We start from the raw sequence: 21,052 nt of genomic DNA, 5'->3' as shown, positions 1-21,052 counted from the left end.
GGACAAACTAACACTTAATAACATGTGATTATGGATTTTGCACACACAAGTTGTACTGTATTAGTTTAAATGTAGTGACGCACATTTGTGAATTTGTCAAATAAATGGGTAGTTGTGCACACATTAACAATTAGCACCAGGCCTATTCATTTGTAGTTGTTTGTGTGTGGGTTGTGAAATGCTTAAAAACTGCGAAAAGAAAGTCTCAAAATCCAAATGAATCAAATGAGATCGACTCAGAAAAGACATCAATAAATGCACGCGTGTCACCTGATCCACACATGCACATCTTCTTTGTTGCATGCGCAAATTATGACAAACTAATACAAAGGAAACCATTTGTATTCACAAAAATGTCTCTATTTGTTCAAACTGCTACACATTCATTCAATTTAGAATTTTGCACCCGCAAGTTGAAAGGCATGGATAAAACATTTTTGCAACAGGTATCAAGTTCATTGATAAGTGTGCTTGCACGTGTTAATCATTTTGATACTATATTCATCCCATACATTCACATGGCAAAAGGTCTCCAGCATTTATGTATTAAGAGCTTTGATTTTAATAGAATCATGTTGCAAAACTGACCATCTGAAGTGGGGTTCAATAAGGATTGAGAACGGCAAACTCCTCGTATGAATTTATTTATAATATATTTTGAAAAGACAAGAGTGAAGAACAATGGAATTATACACCAAATACATGAGAAAAAAATAGTACAAATAAACGTGATGGACAAGAATAATGCTTCAGAATCAAGACAGACCCAAAAGGTGAAGGCTGATTTTAAAAAGATAAAAATTGATAAAATGTAGGGCAGGCTATAAATTAATAAAAGTTTAAATGGAATTAACATGTACTGATGACATTGATTAGTACATTACGTTGTGCATAGATTGTGCTTTCTGTGTTGATGCAGGTTTACTCTTTTCATACGGTAATTATAAGAATCCTCAAGGTGGGAGTGTTGTGTTGTATTATAGAGATTCCCCTATTAAATCCAGTCACGCAGCAAGCTCTTTTGTTCCAACGGGAAAGTGTCAATGCATGCCCTCTATTAACTGATATTTCTTCACAGTCGGACCACAAAAGTTTCTTGAATGTATTAATCTTATACTAAACCATACTGTAGAAAGTTATGAATTGTTTCCTTCAGTTAGTTGAGAAATCATACTTTTGTATCATGAGCTGCTATCCGGGACTGGAAATTGGGGGGAGTGAATTTAAGGGGGGATGGAGTTCCAGTTCGTAATGTAGAAGATTTCCATCTTTTTTTCCACATTATAGCCTCCAAAGGCTATGCAAATTTCATACAAAAACTAGGGTCCCCTATGAATCTCAACCATATGCTGCTACATAGGCCCAGGATAAAGTATATATTTACAAGTATTAATATGTTGTTATTGTGTTTTTTTGAATTTTAATTGGCATTACACTATTACTGAACATCTGTTAACTCATTTGTTGCAACTCATCAGTGAGATTCAAAAAATTAACATTCTAAGTGTTTCAATACGAAGTTAAAAAAAATTTGCTTAGAAAAGGGAAAGAACAGAGCAACAGTAAAGTTGTAGTATAGTAATATTTATTTTATACTAAAGAGGCGTTTAGTAACAGCAATGCATTAAAATGTAGGCTAATTAATATTAATTCAAGGACAAATTTATCATACACAGCCAGCTAAAATGATTCACTAATTACATACAAAGAAAAAAATCTACATATTTTTCTTCTAAATAAGTTTAAAAGCAGATGAGAAAAAAAAAAAAAAAAAAAAAAAAAAAAACAGATTTATTAAAAGCAAACATTTCCTGTCACTTCCACTTTCCATTAAAGATCATACAATCATGCATAATATGTTTTTAGTAATAATAATTTGCAAGCTACTTATATCATGATTATGGTATTATGATATGAAATTAAAATTTAAACAAAAGACAACAACTTTCTAACTCAGCTTTTAAAATCTTCTCTAGACATTCTAGTCTAATTTGGATTGACAGTGTTAAACATTTCAGTATCAATTGTCTTCTGTTAATGCAGATAAATTGAGCTGTCGTGACTGCATGTTACTGGACAGAAAAGATTAAATATTAACTATGGTTGTATTATCTTGCATAGCAAGCTTGTAATATTTGGTAGATTCTCTCAGTAGTATGATGCTTCTTCTTCCTCTCTGAATCCGACTTGAACAGCCTCTTCAATTCTCTTGATTTGCTCTGGAGGAGCAGCAGGCAGAATGGCAAGCAGCTCTCGATCGATCTTTTCTAGTCTTGCAGTGCTCTTCCTTTCAAACTCCTCTTTATTCTTCAGGACAAGCCTTAAAATGCCTTTTTGTGCCTCATCACATGAGTTCTGGAGCTGTAGTCGCTCTTGCTCAAATTCTGGTTTACTTTTATCCATGGCCATCAGTTTGCCCAGTGAACTGACACGATCGATCAGGTACTTGTTGGAAATATCTGTGTATGTTCCAGAGATCATTTGAACCAGACTAGCAATGTTACAGGCTTGGAAGGCTTGAGAGTATAGCAGATCTTTTGAGAAGAGCTTTGCATTGTAGGAGAGGGCTTGTGTTTTCTCAGATGTTGAGACAAAGTTTTTGAGAGTTTTGCTCAGGCTGGTTTTTATAATGTTAGAAACCATCTGAAAGAAGTGAACCATCTTCTCCCACTGCTCCTTTACTCTCCCCATGGCATCCATTCCCTTGGCCAGCATCTTTATTGTAGTGTCAAAGTCGATCGCTTTCAGTTCGCAATTTCTCATAGTGACCAGGATATCAGTTAGTTCCTTCTGGTTCTTCTCTAGGTTCTCCATACACTTATCATAGTTCTCTTTTGTCTTGTTCATCTGAGCTCGGCTCTGCTCTATAGCGAATCGTGCATTCTCTGTGGCCCTCTGTGAAGCACTTGTGTTCCCTGACTTGTTTTCTTCTTTTTGCATCATTGGTGGTTTTGGAAAAATGGCTGGAGAATTTGTGATGTCTTTGCTTTTGCAATCAAAAACATAGGCCGACTTGACCAATTTCAAGACCTCACGTATTATCTCGATGCTTGTGCTTTTGTCACATTTGCCATCTGGTGCATATTTTGCCAGCTGGTTGCATATTTCCATGCCCTCTTTGCATAACGTTTCAGCTTGTTTCTTTACTTGGCTGTCAGGGTTTTTCTTTAAATCACCACTGATTCTTTTGAACTGTTCTTCCATGAAATTCGTTTTTGTAATTTTGTTCTTCTGATCATAGAGATTTGTCCAGGCAATGTCATCATCCTCACTATTTACATTCATTAACTCCTGGATTTTCTGCACCCAATTTAATATTTCAGCAGATTTACTATATACGTTTATTTCAGCAATCACATCTCTTGCACTTTCCTGATCTCTACTGTTGTTCCTAGTATCAGCGATCTTTGTTGATGCAAAATCTGCAAATTTCGCTGGGAGAGTAAAAATAGATGTAAATCCATTAACCAGGTTTGTAAAGCTCTGTGATATCCCAGCAACGAAATCCATGCCAATCATTTCCCATCCACCAGGGAGAGAATCCATGGCTTTCTTGTAGCTCTTTTGAGCCTCATCCAGTTCCTTCTCCATGGCATTGACTGCCGCCTCAGTCCTTTTCTTGGTTACTTCTGCTGACTGCTTCCTCTCATTGCACTCTACTAGCATCTTCTTGATTGCTTCCAGCTCTTCCCCATAGAAGTGATTTGCATTCACACACGCTTCTAGCAGCTCTTGGATGATATTGATGACATCAGTAAAACGCTTTTCAGTTGCATTAGACAACTGGAGACATTCATCTGCAATGACTCTGATATTGTCCAGCTGATCAGGAAGATGTGCTTTGACAACTTCATCATCGCCTTGGAACAGAATCTTCACAGTTGTCTTCATGTAATCTGGAACTTGGGCAGTATGGAGGCGAATCTGATCCATGCTCGTATGGGCCTCATTAAATGCCCACCAACCAGAGTTACACACTTGCATGAGGCAAGCGCGAAAGGAATCAGGATATTTGATGAATTTGTAGCCATCTTTGGGGGGATTTTTATTGATGGAGAAATCTGTTGAGGACGAGATGAAAACCAGCTCTCCCATAATGGCTATGGACAGTGGAGCTGGAGTCAGATACTCTTCCCAGTTGGCATAGGGCTGCATTATAAGTTTGGTTTGGTTCCTCATGTCCTCAGCAGTGGTAAGACTTTGAGTTGTCTTTGAAATTTTGGAATCCATGGCTTCTCTATTCCTGCTCAAAACAAAGACAAAATTGAAAATCTCACTTTTTTTATTCCACAAATGGCAGCATTCATTCAAACATTTTTTAAAAGAATATATAAGATTTTTTTTTCTTAGCTTGAAGAAAACCAATGGACAGTGTCATATAAGTGTTTTTTTTAGAAAGACGTTAAACAACTGGTAAGGGGAGAATATAGAATGAAATAGCCTTACACAACACAACTTACTGCAGTTAGCCTTTTTTCAGTGATCCTGAGGAGAAATCACATAATCACATTACATGAGTTCAAATATCTTTGCAATCATATTAATGAAATTATGGCAAGAACTAATAGCCCATGTGGATGATTAGCAATGATTAAGATCGGCAATACGAAAATGTATGTTACATGTATGTACATTAGTACATTACATTGTATATAGGCAATAGATTGTGCATTCTGTGTCAATGCAGGTTTACTCATTTCATCAAGGTAATAGCCCACAAGGTGGGAGTGTTGCATTAAAGTAAGAGATCCGTTATGGTTATATTCTGCTGTTTTCAGTGATGAGTGCCAGTCAATAGTTCTTTTAAAATTATGGCAAATGTTGCACCAGACATGAGATGTATACAAGTCCTTACTGATTTTATATGTTCAATTGGAAATGAAGGCTAACACAATTTAATCTACAGCATGCATATCTGAACATGATCCTACTTTATGGTTTAGAATAGGAATTTAGAATGGTCTTCTCTGCATTCCTTATGCCAATTTTACACGTACCCCCGCTACATTTTTATTTTCATTCCTTCTGTATGTAAAGCAGTTTAAAATGACCCAAAGATGCAGGACCTTTATTATATAATTCTTGGACAAAATGGCGGATGACAACAGTTTCCAAGGTAGGATTGGTTAATAAAATATTTAATGTGGGGTGTATACAAAGGTGTATTTGCATGCATGTTTTAGACAAAGTAATTTTGACTAAGAATGTTAATTCTAGATATCTATTTTGATTCCTCCCAGTCACAAAGCTAAATGCAAATATCTCCAAAGAAACATATTCAAAAATCAATATCTTGCAGATATCTTTAAATGAGATTTGACAAGGAATTCCAATTCAAAAATCCAATTCAAAATATCTACAAATATGACTAGTAGCTGATAAATTACTTTCAGATATCTACAAATGTATTGTGTATGGCAAGCCGTTTTAACATTTAATAATTTAATCCGACTAGTCTCTATTTTCATGCTACTAGTAGGCCTACTTATTTTTTAGATACTAGTATCTATTCCATTAAGTACTAGTATTTATTCATTAGCTACTAGTGCTTATTCTTTAGTACCTATTAAATAGATACTAGTACTCATTCATTAGATACTAGTACTTATTTCGAGAGTCACTAGTAACTATTATTTTGTTACTAGTAAGAAATTTAAATTTTTTGCCATTGACTTCTATGGGGATCTGTCATTCAGATATCAACTATTCAGTTCTGACTAGTATGTATTCCAATTGTGACTAGTACATATTTATTAGATACTAGTAGTTATTCATTAGGTACTAGTACTTATTTTTTAGGTACTAGTACCTATTACTAGATACTAGTATTTATTCAATAAATACTAGTACTAAGTCATTAGATACTAGTACCTATTAAATAGATACTAGTACCTATTAAATAGATACTAGTACTTATTCATTAGCTACTAGTAGCCTACTTATTCAATAGATACTAGTACTTATTCATTAGATACTAGTACTTGTTCATCAGATACTAATACCTATTAATTAGATACTGGTACTTATTAATTAGCTACTAGTACTTATTCAATAGATACTAGTACCTATTTATTAGATACTAGTATTTATTCCAAATGTTAGTAAGATTTTTTATTTTACTAGTAAGATTTTTAATTTAACTCTCCAGTGGCCGTTCTGACTAGTCAAAACATAAGACGAGTAAAAAAGCAGTTGTAACTAGTAAAATAAGAATAGTTACTAGTAACAATTACAAAAGATACTAGTGTCTAATAAATAGGTACTAGTATCTATTGAATAAGTACTAGTAGCTAATTAATAAGTACTAGTATCTAATTAATAGGTACTAGTATCTAATGAATAAGTACTAGTATCTATTGAATAAGTACTAGTATCTATTGAATAAGTACTAGTAGCTAATGAATAAGTACTAGTATCTATATAGGTACTTGTATATATTTAATAGGTACTAGTATCTAATGACTTAGTACTAGTATCTATTCAACAAGTACTAGTATCTAGTAATAAGTACTAGTATCTAAAAAATAAGTACTAGTACCTAATGAATAACTACTAGTATCTAATAAATACGTACTAGTCACAATTGGAATACATACTAGTCAGAACTGAATAGTTGATATCTGAATGACAGATCCCCATAGAAGTCAATGGCAAAAAAAATTATTTGTTACTAGTAACAAAAGAATAATTACTAGTCACTATTGGAATAAGTACTAGTATCTAATGAATAAGTTCTAGTATCTATTTAATAGGTACTAGTATCTAATGAATTAGTACTAGTATCTAATAATAAGTACTAGTAACTAATGAATAATAAATAAGAACTAGTATCTAATGAATAAGTACTAGTACCTAATAAATAAGAACTAGTCACTATTGGAATAAGTGTTAGTATCTAATAAATAAGAACTAGTATCTAATGAATAAGTACTAGTATCTTTAAAAAGGTACTAGTACCTAAAGAATAAGCACTAGTATCTAAAGAATAGGCACTAGTACCTAAAGAATAAGCACTAGTAGCTAATAAATAAGTCTAGTACTTAATTGAATAGATACTAGTATCTAAAAAATAAGTACTAGTAGCATGAAAATAGAGACTAGTCGGTTTAAATTATTACATTTTAAAACTGCTTGCCATATTTTGTGGATATCTTTAAAGATGATTAATTAAAGTTATCATAAATTTAAATTATGACTAGTCAAAAAGCCTACCAGTTAGCCAAATACCAAATACAAGATATCTTGAAATATATATTTTTTTACTAGAGGTAATTCAGTTAGTTCGAATTTAATTATCAGTAGTAAAATTGTAATTTGAGATATCTTTAATTAAAAGTAGAACCATCTATATAAATTATAGATATTATTAATTTGCCTTCAATTTCTACAAGTTAAAACTCATTTGTCGATATCAGAAAATATTTTCCAATGGAAGTTAATAGAATATCACATTGTAGATATCTTTATTCCAATTATAATCAGTCTAAATTGCAGAATAGATTTGTCAATAGAATTTTGAAGAGTCAAAACTAAATTACGACTAGTACAGACAAGGGGTTTAAATGCTAAAACAGCTTGTCATAGTCCTGTTGTCTTTGGCCGTTCGCGTTACACTAACGTGAAACCAGACTTCATTCGCGCCAATGGAAAGTATATTTACACTGCCTGAATTGTAACAAATCTGGATCACTTATGGATCACAAATCTTGCTCTGGAGAAAAGAAATCTTAAAAAGACATCTCTCTCTACCTTAAATATTAATGGTGTTTTATGTACAGATCCAGGAATGAAAAAAACATTATAGCCTACTTCTCAGTTTTCTCAAGTAAAATGTGATGATTTATTTATTCATTTATTTATTAGTATTCATACAGTTTCAGGTATTAATGAAGATTTTAAGCAACTTTGTGATTCTGATATCTCTGAAATTGAGGATGCACTGAAATCTATGAAGAAAGGAAAACATCCAGTATACTGATGGTCTGCCCATTGAATTTTATTTACATTTTTGGGACGTCTTAAAGCAACCACTTTGTTTAAAGAATGTATTAGAAAAGGAGAGATGACTTCCACAATGAAGCAAGGTCTTATTTCTCTTATTCCCAAAACACATAAATACATAAATAACTTGCTTTAATATTTGCAGTTCATTTAAAATCAGGCCTTAATTACGGTGGCCGAGAGAGCTCAACGCGCTGCAACTGAAGAAAACACATGCAAATAGAAAAACACCTGCAAATTAAGAAAACATCTTCATCAGTTTCACAACACATGTGTGCTCCAAATACTCACAACACAACCAAATACAGAAACGCGCTGCAAAAGTTCACAATACAAACAAATACAGAAACGCGCTGCAAATAGGACAGAACACAACGGAAATGTTTCCGGGGAACCCAATAAGTGACGCACCCGGCTGGGACGTGCTTACAGCTGTCTACTTTTATTATTATTAATTTTTTTTGCAAAACATACAGAGATGACACGTTTATGACATACAACTTTGTATACAATATACAAAATGTATTTACAATATGTTCAATGTCATAAGAATACTAAAAAGAACAAAGAGCTGATGACTAAAATAAATAAATAAATAAAAAAAGAGAGAGAAAAAGAACATGAGGGAAAGACATTAATCTATACATCAGTTACATTGTACACATTTTGTCATGTTATGTTAAAATAAGTTTCATAAGAAATGTTAGAATGCAGCTAGGGTCCAAATATGAGACGGCAAGTTTTAAAGTTGAGACACTCACAGATATAACGCATATTTTAAAAACTTTGTTGTATAAAATGTATATTTATTTGCAACAGTTATGTTAACAGCAATAATACTATATTTCTGGTAAGAACAGCTATTCAGCTGATGGACACGCGCTGCGTTGTCATGGGAAAATCCCAGGTGAAAATAATGAGGAAATTACATTGTCTTTCGTTGCTCCCTTCATCAACATAATGGCACACAAGTGCCCCGCTCCCTCCAAAGTGCCCAATTCAAGGGCTCTGCCATCTGCCCTTTTAAGAGAGTAGGGCATAGGTAAAGCTCACGAGCAATAAGCACGTCCCAGCCGTCCGTCCGTCACTTATTGGGTTCCCCGGAAACATTTCCGTTGTGTTCTGTCTTATTTGCAGCGCGTTTCTGTATTTGTTTGTGTTGTGAACTTTTGCAGCGCGTTTCTGTATTTGGTTGTGTTGTGATCTTTTGCAGAGCGTTTCTGTATTTGGTTGTGTTGTGAGTATTTGGAGCACACGTGTTGTGAAACTGATGAAGATGTTTTCTTAATTTGCGGGTGTTTTTTCTATTTGCATGTGTTTTCTTCAGTTGCAGCGCGCTGAGCTCTCTCGGCCACCGTACTTAATGGTATAATTGGCGAAACACAAAATGGATTTATGAAAAATAGACATGTTACAGCTCCAATATAAGATTAGTTCTTAATCTCATTGATTATTCAGAGAATATTGATTCAAATGCTATTCTAATGCTTTTGGATTTTTATAAAGCATTTGACTCTTTAGAACACCATTTTTTGGTTTTGGTTTTGGTTTTGGATGTACTTTTATCAACATTGTGAGAATGCTTTATAATGACATAAACTCCTCCTAGTTTTGGTTGGCTTTCAATCTACTAAACGCTTTAATCTAAAAGGTTGCCGCATTTGCTCATTTCTTTTTCTTCTAGCTGTTGAATTATCAATTAATATTTTACAAAATCCCAGTTTAAAAGGTATATTTCTATATTTGGTAAAGAATTAAAAATATCTCAACTAGCCGATGATACTATCTTAAAGACCAAAGTCAAATTCCCTTAAGTATCAATATTATTAAATCTTTGAAGCCTCAGGTTTATATTTAAATTGATCAAAGTGTGAACTTTTTTGTCTTTATGATACTCAACAACCATTGATACAGATATACCTGTTAAAGACTGTCTCAAGTACCTGGGGATTTTCCTTACTAAAGATAGATTGCTTCGCTAACAGCTTAATTTTTCATCTAAAATAATGAAAACTAAAACTATCTTTAATTGTTGGCTACAACGAGACCTATCAATCTATGGTAGAGTTCTTATATACAAAGCAGAGGATTTGTCTCGTTCTGTTTATCCCTCTCTATCCTTATTTGTATAGTGACAAAATTTGTGACAATATTGACAAAATGTTATTGAAATTTATTTGGAAGAACAGATTTCACAAAGTTAGGAAATCTGTTTGTCTAATAGACATTGTGAGGGTGGACTGGATTTTTTTTTAATTTTAAGGAATTAATTAGCTCTTTTAGATTTAGTTGGTTAAAATGTCTTAATGATTCAATTTGGTTCTATATCCCCAATGCCATTTTGGATTAGGTGGCTTAGAGTTTCTTTTAAAATGTAATTTCACCCCTTCTAAATTATAGATTTTTCTCTGTAAATTTCACCAACAAGTTTTACTTGCTTGGAAACTGTGTGCACAACTTTTCTCCTCCACAAAGAAATAAGAATACGAAGAATAATTTGAACATTTTGATCCAAAACAAATCCTTTTTATGAACAATTGGTATGATTGAGGTATTGTTTTTGTTTTGGATTTATTTAAAAAATGATGGCAGTATACTGGAGTATGAAGAATTTATGACTTTGTATAATTTTCCTCTGCCTGCTAGGACTTTCAATTCTGTTATCAAAGCTTTGTCTCCAAGTTATGTGCACTTATTTAAAACACACCTTTGCTTTAATGAGAGAAAAACAATTATGCCCAAACTTTTATTGGATGGAGTTTGTTTTCTTGATAAAAAAAATGTAATCGTACATATTAAGCTATTGTTACATTACACAGTTTACACATAGATGAAAATATTTCTGGAACAAATGTTTTGACAGTATTCAGTGGAAGAGAGCATGGTTACTCCCTGAAAAATATTGTATGTCCAATAAGATAAGAGAGGTACACTTCAGCATAGGTACAAGATTTACATAATGTCTATCCAACCAACTCCCAGATTTCTACTTTTGTTGATCTTTCTAACGTGTATTTGGAAAGTTGAGGAAGAAACTTTGCTTCATTTATTCATTGCAATCAGGTTAAATCTCTTTGGGATATCTTAAGTTGTTATCTTTCTCCTTTTATAAAATGTGATTTAAACTTTTCATTGAAAGATATATTTCTTTATTTTTCTAGGAGTGACTATTGATCTTGTTCTTAATTTCTATGTGTTGCATTGCAAAAAATGTATTCACAAAAACAGATGTCCCAATACTTTATCTATATCTATATATATCTATATATATATCAGTGGGGATTTCTTTAACCCTTGTGCTGCATTAGGGACATTTTTGTCCTTTTCAGTTTAATTTCTTTGACCATTTTGGCTGTTTTAATGTAAATGGTATGTAATTTGGCAAAATTGTGACTTTTTGGATAAATTTTACAATTTTGATTCCATTTTGCATATGTATAACACACACTGTGTAGATGAAATAGGAACACTCAGCACCATAATGGCCAAAAATGTCCCATCGAAACCCATTAAAACGTTGTTTAAAGCCGGGGCCGTCATTAATACATGAATCATGATTTATGTTGAAACATCCTTTCATTTTAAAGCAAAATCATTATATTTGCATTATATAGTGTATTCCACCAGATGACGTCACTACATAGGTATTCCCTATGGGGGGGAAATGCACGTTATTTTCCTGGTTTCCACTAGGGGCACTATTGACTGTGTTATGAAGCATTTTAATGTCTCAATGATCTAAAATGATGTTTCTGAGTATGTGTGGATGTCTGAGAGCAATGTGTGTCTGCGTTGACAAAAGTGTGTGTGTGTGTGTGTGTAGGGCCTAAATATAATACATGGTGTTTAGGCGAGTGACAAATCATAATATCCTGAAGGTCATATTTTACCCTTTCTGTCTCTCTCTCTCTCTCTCTCTCTCCCTCTCTGTGTGTGTGTGTGTGTGTGTGTCGGTGGTGTAGGATGTGTGTGTAGGCGTGTGTGTGTGAATTTAGTTAGAGAAAGCGCTTCTCACTGCATTGTTTTCTTTCGGTTTGATTTGGCTGAACAATGACCCCATTTTGTTTTTAAGTTTTTGATATGTTTGATATGTTTATACTTATAACATACATCGACTTGATGCAACCTGGATACATCATCAGTGATGTTACCTGGGGTGACGGAGTGTTTCGGGTCTTTCGAGCATCATACACTCTCACCCAGGCGACCCAGCCGGGGTTGATCCAGGTAGCCCTACCCCACCCATGGTTCTCCTCTCCTTATCCACAGCCACCTTGAGGCAACTTCTGCTGACTCTGACTCTTCTGCTGACCTCCTTGATGGCCCTTCGCTATCCTATGATGCCCAGGATTTTATAGGCCTTGCAGAGAGACTGGCCAGCAAACCCTCTGCATCCCACCTCAATGGGCTCACACCGCGCTCGCCACCCATTGTTCCGACACTCCTCCACTAGCTCAGCGTATTTTGCCCTCTTCCTCTCATTGGCCTCCTCGATACGGTCCTCCCAGGGTACGGTGAGTTCTAGGAGAACGATCTGCGTTTGTGGTCTCTGTCAGGCCGCAGTGTTGTGGTGGCGACAATTTCTGGGAATTTCAGTTACTTCCCCAGGTCAACTTTCAACTCCCAGTCTCGTGCTGTTGCTAGCAGGCCAGATGAGGCGGCCCTGGCAGCTAGTAGTGGCTTCTCCCCAGCCCAGACAAAAGCAATGGTGTTCTTCACTGGGCGAATGGTATTTGCTATGGCCTTCAGGACTTGTTCATGGCGCCACCGGTAGCGGCCCTCACCCAGGCCTTCGAACAGCAGCTGAGGATGTGCTCCAGGGTCCCCCTCTTCAGGCAGAGGTTGCAGGCTGGTTACTCCACCAATCCCCAGCTGAACAGGTTGGATCATCGGCTTGGTAGTACATCGTAGACAGCCTGGATCAGGAACTGTATTCGATGAGGGTCTGTTTTCCACAGCTCTGCCCATGAGATTCTGTGGTCCACTGCATGCTCCCATTTTGTCCAGGCTCCCTGCTGCCACATTCCAACCATCCTGCTGGTCCGCTGAACAATGACCCCATTTTGTTTTGAAGTTTTTGATATGTTTTATATGTTTAGAGAATTTAGAAAAATAAAAATTCATGATCATGGTGATCTTGTAGTTTTGCTCTCTTTCTAGAGCAAATTTTGATGTGTAGGGAGACAGGCACAGGTTATAGTCACCTAGTAGAAATCAGGAAAATGTTTGCAATACTGCAGATGTTTGCAGTCTGTCAATTATATGAAAAATGGTAGCCTACCAACTGGTGGAAAACAGTAAAAAGTAAATATTTTACCCCAAGGCTTGGTAATGACAGGGTATTTAAATAGAAATTATGATTTTATGATATTATGACAGTGGGTTCAAAAATGGATATTTTAATGGGTTTAAATAGGAACAAATTTGTCCTTAATTTGTGTGTGTGATTTTTTTTTTAAATCTGACGTAGCACAAAAAATAAAAATGCACCAAAAATAATGTTGCTGCTAATCTTTGACATATTCAAGACTGTGATAATCCACAGCCAAGGTTTTCACTTTGCATTTAGTATATGGAAAATAATTACATTTTTGTGTTTTTTCCTCTTATACAAATTGATGGTATCGTCACCAAAACTGGAATTTAAAGGGTTAAAATCCTGAAATTAAATAAATATTTGGTAGTTATGATGAGGACTGATGCTGGTTAAAAGATTTACCTCAGTGAAAGTGGAAAAAATAAATAATATATAATAGTTTTATGGCAGTGTTTAGAGTGGACATTTTTGTCCCTTAATGCACTCAACGTCGTAAAATAGGCTATATAATGCAGCACAAGGGTTAAGACTGCAAGGGAAGCTCAGCTTCCCCTATAATGTCAAAAAATGAATGGTGAAATATGTACTATTGTGTTAATATTTTATTGCCTAAAAATGCGTTAAAAAACGTTCATCTCAAAGACGAGTTCGCTCGTAGCGTCACAGTGCATTTCCCTGTTGAAGCCCAGCGTCCATTGACTTCAAATGGGGCCGCTGCTTTGAACAGTTTTTTTCAGTGCTTCGAAACTAGACGGTCATTGGATAAATGCTGCGATTATGTCCCGCCCACGGACGCTCAGCGTCTCTGGGGGTGAATGGAGGAGTGGGCTGGCCTGGACTCCGAGCTTCTGCGTGATGATTGGAGGGTCTGTCGAAAGGCTGCGTCTCCTTTTGATTGACAGCGATTTCATACAATAAAAGGTCGCTAATGCTGAAGCTATTCGAGCTCAGTCCCATCGCAGATTTTTCAAGTATACGGTTGTCGAAAGACAAACTGCTCTAACCTATTTCTTGGTATTTGCTTGTCGAAATTGCTAGCCAATTTTCATAATACATTTCACACAATTATACATTTATACCTTTATTATATTATTACTTATTATATTTTTTATATTATTAGTAATAATTAAAAAATAATAATTAAAATAATTAAAATATATTATTAATAGTAGTATTATTATTCTTTATTATATTATTATTTATACCTTTATTATATTATTACATTTATACAATTATACCTTTAACTCTGATGGCCATTGAGAGGACACTGGTCAAGTCACTGGAAAAGACGCCTAGTTGGTACGACAGGGTCACAGAGAATTTTCTTGAGAAGGAACGTAGAATTTACGTATAAATGGACAATTTTTATGATGTAGGCCGAAAATGAGCTTCCCCTCTTTGAAAGACCAGCAGCCGCCACTGATGTATATAGGGGAGAGCGGGGCACAAAGTAACGCTTTTTGACTTTCTCAGTTTGTGTAAATCTACTTATGGTTCAGAGTATTTATTTTTTCCCACATTAATTTCCCACATGTCTAGTACAATTATGTGGTTTTGTTTTATTAATACAGTATATACTTTTTTCTTGCTATACCCCGAAAGAATGGAAGTGAAATGTGACAACATGCCCCATAGGTGGGGTACATTGTAACATGTATGGGGCACATTGTAACATAACATATGACAGCTTAAAATGTTATCTGATCTAATAAAAAATATATACAAAACAAACTAAAATATTTTCTAAATAAAATACAATTAAAAAACTTTTTCATATAAAATAATGGCAATTTTTAATAGTTAAATATAAACTCATTTTTGAGTTTTGACTACGAACACATGAAAACACAGCTATACAACATAGTTCAAAACAAATAAATAATTAGTCATTTCTGAACATTGACTCTCAGTCTTTATTCACCTTTTTCTCACGTTTTCTCAATAAAATTAATAAAAGTATAGAATATAATAGCATATTTCTAATAGGGGCACGTTGTAACGCAGTGTTACAACATGCCCCCGCCTGCACAACTGGAATTTAAACCCGGCTAGTGTCTTCTGCTAGTTAGCGAAGCATTAAAGAACTATCTCAACTGTTAAATAACATCTTGGAGATTAAAATATTATCAGATTTGTCTTATTTTAAATAAACACAAAAAAAAGAGATGAAAAATTAACTTAAGTAAGAAATTTACTTTTGCTATGGTTTAATAAATGTCTATGGATATCTTCCAAAAAACGAAACAATTTTGGCGGAATTTTTTTTTCTATATAGTGTTGATATGGCAACTAGTAAATACACAAAGTTTCGTCATCCACGCATGTGCGGAAGTATTTAAAACAAGCGTGTTACAACTAACCCCGCGTTAGGTTGTGCCCCGCGCTCCCTATATATAGAGGGTTTTCACGACACGTCATCAATCCGGAAGCCATTTTGGAGGCACTGAACGGACTCGCAAATTTGGCTGATTATTGCTTCTGAAAAATGAGGTTTGGTCTGTACTCATCGGTCGCACCGAGAAAAAACATTTCTAGTTCTATAGACTGCCGAAAGTTAAAGAGAAGAGTGCAAAAAACTGATGAAAGATGGCATTTGTGGTTGAGAGAGGCACAGCATCAGCCACATGTGTAAATGAAGCGTTGACTATGGCTAAAATGTTGACGTAAAATAGTTAACTATGGGTACATTCACACTGTCAGTCCAAATCCGATTATCTTTGTATCCGATTGGAATATGATCTAAAATGATGTCCACACTGTATTGCAACTGTTCAGATCCGATTTGTGTGTCCACGCAGCTCTTTGACAATACGGCAATGATGTTGCATTGATGGAGGGGTTTGCATTTGCAATATAAATGTTTTCTTATTTAAATTTTACAATATGGAAATGTGTAGCCGCCGCGCTGGACTACTGCGTCTTGACGAGCATAGACTGTAAAAAAATATGGACAAAGCGTCTGTGATGTCACCCATAGACTTTCTGAAGAACGGGTTTGAAGCCGTTTATGGGGGGTATGGGCGGCGCCATCTTGGAAAATCTTGGGAAATCCTAACCCCGCCCACCTTCTGACGCAGCGCGCGTCACTCAGCTTGCTCTGCTACTCCGGTTATCTCTGTGTATATTTTAGGCAACGAAATATGTTATAAAACACCATACTAACTCTTTTCGTTTTCATTTAAAGAAATCTTAAAAATTATAGCCACACAAATGTGGTTCAGGCAACGCATATTGATTATATTCACTGCACATAACGTTTGCCTATTTATGAAAAAACAAAATATAAAACACAAACCTGCCACTTTTCATTTTAAATATAATATCAAAATATTAAACATTTTATGGTCCAGGCAATATGTGCATTTGTACTAAACAACAGATTTTGCCGTAAACAACATTACAGATCATCTTCGTTGTATTAAAATTTAAAATGACAAAACTCAACCCAGTCTCTTTTTGTTAAATTTCAGTTTTATCAATATTAGCCATTATAAAAGTATAAGTAAAAGGTATAAGAAGCTATACAAATATAAGCAAACAATTCAGTCAAACATACAAAGTCAGCGCTCTAGTCTAACCATACAACGGTAAAGTTAAATAGCTTATAAAGTTATGAAACTTCCCCTCAGCCAAAACGATTGCCCAGGGAAAAAATTATAGATTCATGAGACCAAAAATCGCCCGTTAGATATACACAAGACGAATTATATCTCATGTTTAACCACTACAGAGACGCCAGAGTCCGCGGCATTGGCGGCAAACCTCAGAACGTCTAGCCGAGGAAAGGTTGCTCCAGGCGGGGTACATGAGCGCCGAGCGCCCGGTCATCGCTGGATCAACTGGATAAAATTTTCATAAATCTTTAAATAAACCACAGATTTGAGCTTTAAACAACTACATTCTCGCCTGAAAAACTCTTAAAACTACATTTCATGATACAGAAACAGTAGTATTATATGTCAACTGTATTAAAAAATGGCGCTTCTTATGTTGTCATTCTCCGTGGCGCTGCCTTGTCAGCTGTCAATCAAGCTGTCAAACAAAGTTAACCACGCCCTTATTGTCATACATTTTATATCTAAACACTCGGAAGCTATCGAAAAATACAATAAAAGTCCATGGGACCAACCTGTAAAAACATGAATTTATGCTGTGAAAATGGACATTTTAACATGGGGGCTATGGACATTTGCTCCCTTTTGGGACCTCCCTCTAGCGGATTTTCGATGTATTGCAGTTTTTCGCACTTCCGGGTAGGCTTCATTTTTCAGATCAGAATGTTGCCGCTTGGTCTTGAGCCTGCTGCATAACTGTAACGTTAGGAGGCTGGTATGCACAACTCTTTTTCCGTGCCGGTTACAAAATACTTTTCAAAAATAATAATTTTCTGCTCGTCCGGCACTTTGCAACAACACAGCCTTGTTTCGGCTGCAACTTTCAGCATGTTCCCTATAACAACGTCTGATGTTTACATTTTATGTGGTGTGAGAAAGTCACATAAACCACGCGAAAGAGCGTTCAGACTGGTGGATTTCCTGATATGTGATTTTAATAGGATTTTAAACCACATATGATTGTAGCTTGAAACGGATTTCATGTGCTTTTTTTTTTTTTTTGGACTGACAATCTGAACATAGCCAATGTCGGGATATGAAATAGAAGGAAGAATTGCAGTAAGGACTAAGCTAGCTCGTTCAGATCTTTACCACATATTACCTTAAGTTTGTCAAAATTTTGAGCTCTTTCCTGCTTACCAAGTCCTTCTCTATATGATTTTGCAGCTTCTATGTGTTTTTCCCGTGGTTTAGACATCAGAAATTAGTGTAACAATGTGTTCAGTAGTACATAAACAGTGCAATCCATGCCGTTGTTTACATCCGAGTACCTCCAATATGGCCGCGCATCCGGGTAACTGACCAAATCGTGACGTAGGTGAAAACCCTCTATATAGGCGTAATTTGCGGGTGGGACATGTCCCCACCACTTTTTGCTAAGGTCGATATTGTCCCCACCACTTTTGAAACATCTCGCGGCACGAATATACCAATACAAATAAACAAAACATCTCCAGTTAACTACCAGAGCATTAATTTCATTCGTTTGTCAAATAAGAGGCGATCTAGCACTGAAATGTGTTGTTTTTGAAATCAAGTGATCAAAGTGCTCGTTGCCGCTGCGATCAGTGGCGAGGATACTGTGTTTCTTTGTGGCTGGCGCACAGTCTTCACTCGGACACGCACTTCAATCCCTTGTGGACGAGACTCTCTATTCGTTCCGGTTAAATTACAAAACAAAATGCACACAAACGTGTCCATGCCTGATATACAACCACTGAAAAACATAATTGAGAAAAAAAAATATATATATATATAGAGTGCGATAAGAACCTAGAACCTCTGACACGCTGGGCGAAAATTCTGCCCCTGGACCATTTAATTACACACTTAAAATAGTCGGATCAACATATAAACAACCCAATCACTGTACTATTTAAATCAATTGCTGGACATCGTAATGTAATGTTATTGTACATACATCTGTTTCATGATTTAGCATTGAGTTACTCCCCCCACCTGTCCCACCCACTTTTTAAAACAAAGTTACGCCACTGTATATATAAATCTGTTAAACTCATTAATAAAAATAAGAACAACAAGTTTTTAAAGAATTATGATCATATTTTTCTCACTGGTTGAGATGTCATTGTTATTTCTCTGTATTTTTTTCTTTACTTTTAATTTTATGTCAATGTATTCAATGCAAGTGCTGTTTATTTTCTTGCAATAAAAAAGCAACAAGAACAACAACAACAAAAAAAGGATAATAAAAGATTAGCTTACTCCTCATTTCAAAAAGTGCAGCAACATTCATGCACAAAACAAGCAACATAATCTGATTATTATCTGATTATTATCTCGGGCAAGACAAATATGTAGGAGTTCCGTTCAGTAAATGAATGTATTAAAAATGTAGTTGTTATTAGATGGAAGGTTTTAAAACTTTAAATAGAGCAAATGTGCATTTCCTTAATTTGTTTTGGTCTTTCGTTTAAAAAAAAATAATCTCAAAACTATTTGAATCTGATTATAACAAATTTTGAAATAACAGCCGCTTTTGTTTAAAGCTGCACGTCAACTTAACTGCTCTCATAATAAAAAGGCAAAATAACCATGTATAGTTGTCTTACCCTGACGAAAGGCAGCTGCTTCAAGTTTTAGGGTCCGTTAGCGGTCTGGAGGAATGGATGAAGCCGTCGATGCTTTTATAGGCGACATGGGGAAAATCCCCAAGTTTCCCCGAAATGCTTTGCTACTTTTGCTTTCACTAAAGGACCGCCCGACCACCCCAGTTTAGAATCAGTTTTCCGTGTGATCTCACTCCAAGCTTTTGATAGCTACAACTTGAGAACCCTGTTAATATAGAATTAGCCAGCTGAAGTCAACGTGAGACTATGCATACACTCTTAGAAGAAAAGGTTCTATATAGAACCTTAAAAGGTTCTATCAGGCGCTACGTATTTGGAACCCCTAAAAGGTTCTATATAGAACTCCTTTTAAGGGTTCAATCAAAAGAACCCTTTAGGGTAAAATGAAACAGAAAAATAAAATAGAACCCTTTTATTGATAAAACAGGTTCTATATGGAACCTTTTAGGGGTTCATTCATTATCATTTGTTTTGTCCTTTCCGGATTAAATATTTCATATTATTGACAAACATCAAGACCCTAAAATGTAATTCACATAAAAAAGTCACCCATGAATACTGAAAAAAACACACCCAAAGTGCATATAACTAGTAATTTATTTATATTAACAAAAATAATTACTATTACTGAAAGAATGCTACTGTAATTTCAAGTATTCAAGGCTTTAAATGTACAAATCAACATTAAAACATCAACCATTTAAAAAATCTCATAAATAATGAAAATAGAGTTTCACCTACATCTACATATTACAAAATAAGTCCATAAAATGTACAAAATTACATTAATCTATCACTAATAAATAATGCAAATATACAGATTCATCTAAATTCCCATCAGTGTTAGAACAACATCAAGTCACTCAAAACTACAAATCCATATTAATATAACTCACAATGGAAATATACAGATATAGAAGTACTTCAAATCTACAAATTCATATTAATATCACTCATAAAGAATTGTAATTACAGATTCAAATTCAGATCAGCATTTCAGAATAACATCAATCGCCTCATATTTACAAATTGACATTAGCACTATTCATGACATATCAAAGTATTATGATAATTGATTATACATTTTGAGCACTGGGACAGACAAATTTTTTTTTTTGGCTGCTGGAGAGTTTAAACAGGTAGTGCTCAACAAAATTCATTGTGTGAGTGATGTGCTTGGGGTATTTCACACTGAATATGAAATAAGTAGCAAAGAGGCACTCCATTGCCTCCATCACTGGTTGATGGTTTGGAGCCGTTTGCAGACATCATCTGTAATCTTGAAAAGGAAAACAGAAAGTTACTATTAATTTCACATCATGTACATGTCACTACTTTATTAACCTCTTAGTCTACCATGAAAAAAAAAAGTAAATTTGTATTCTGTAAATGTAAATATTAAAGTAAATTAGTGTATATTAGTGGAATTTCTAAATAATTTATTGATTTTTCATATAAAATCGCCTAAAACTTTAAAATGAACAATCATGATGCGTATGTAAATTTCTCAAAAACAAATCTTCTACAAA

General features: G+C 34.9%; 1 protein-coding gene across 2 annotated transcripts; it reads right to left on the bottom strand.

Annotated features, from left to right (window-relative positions):
- Positions 1-631: 631 nt before the first annotated feature.
- On the bottom strand, positions 632-19,688 carry LOC311067485 (uncharacterized protein). Of its 2 annotated transcripts, none has more exons than XM_084089378.1 (3): positions 19,506-19,688; positions 4,447-4,485; positions 632-4,243 (listed from the first exon to the last, which is right to left on the bottom strand). In XM_084089378.1, the coding sequence occupies exon 3, from the start codon at positions 4,228-4,230 to the stop codon at positions 2,149-2,151; it is 2,082 nt and encodes a 693-aa protein (XP_083945504.1). In that variant the 5' UTR covers positions 4,231-4,243; positions 4,447-4,485; positions 19,506-19,688; the 3' UTR covers positions 632-2,148. The 2 variants fall into 2 exon arrangements, with proteins under 2 accessions (XP_083945504.1, XP_083945505.1); XM_084089379.1 differs by having other exon boundaries at positions 1,569-4,243; positions 4,461-4,485.
- Between the last annotated feature and the right edge of the window lie 1,364 nt (positions 19,689-21,052).

Source organism: Abramis brama (genome assembly GCF_963993115.1).
Source record: "Abramis brama genome assembly, chromosome: 17".
In the NCBI taxonomy this organism is placed as follows: Eukaryota; Metazoa; Chordata; class Actinopteri; order Cypriniformes; family Leuciscidae; genus Abramis; species Abramis brama.
Note: the sequence above shows the minus strand (reverse complement) of the source record. Positions and strands in the feature narration are given on the sequence as shown.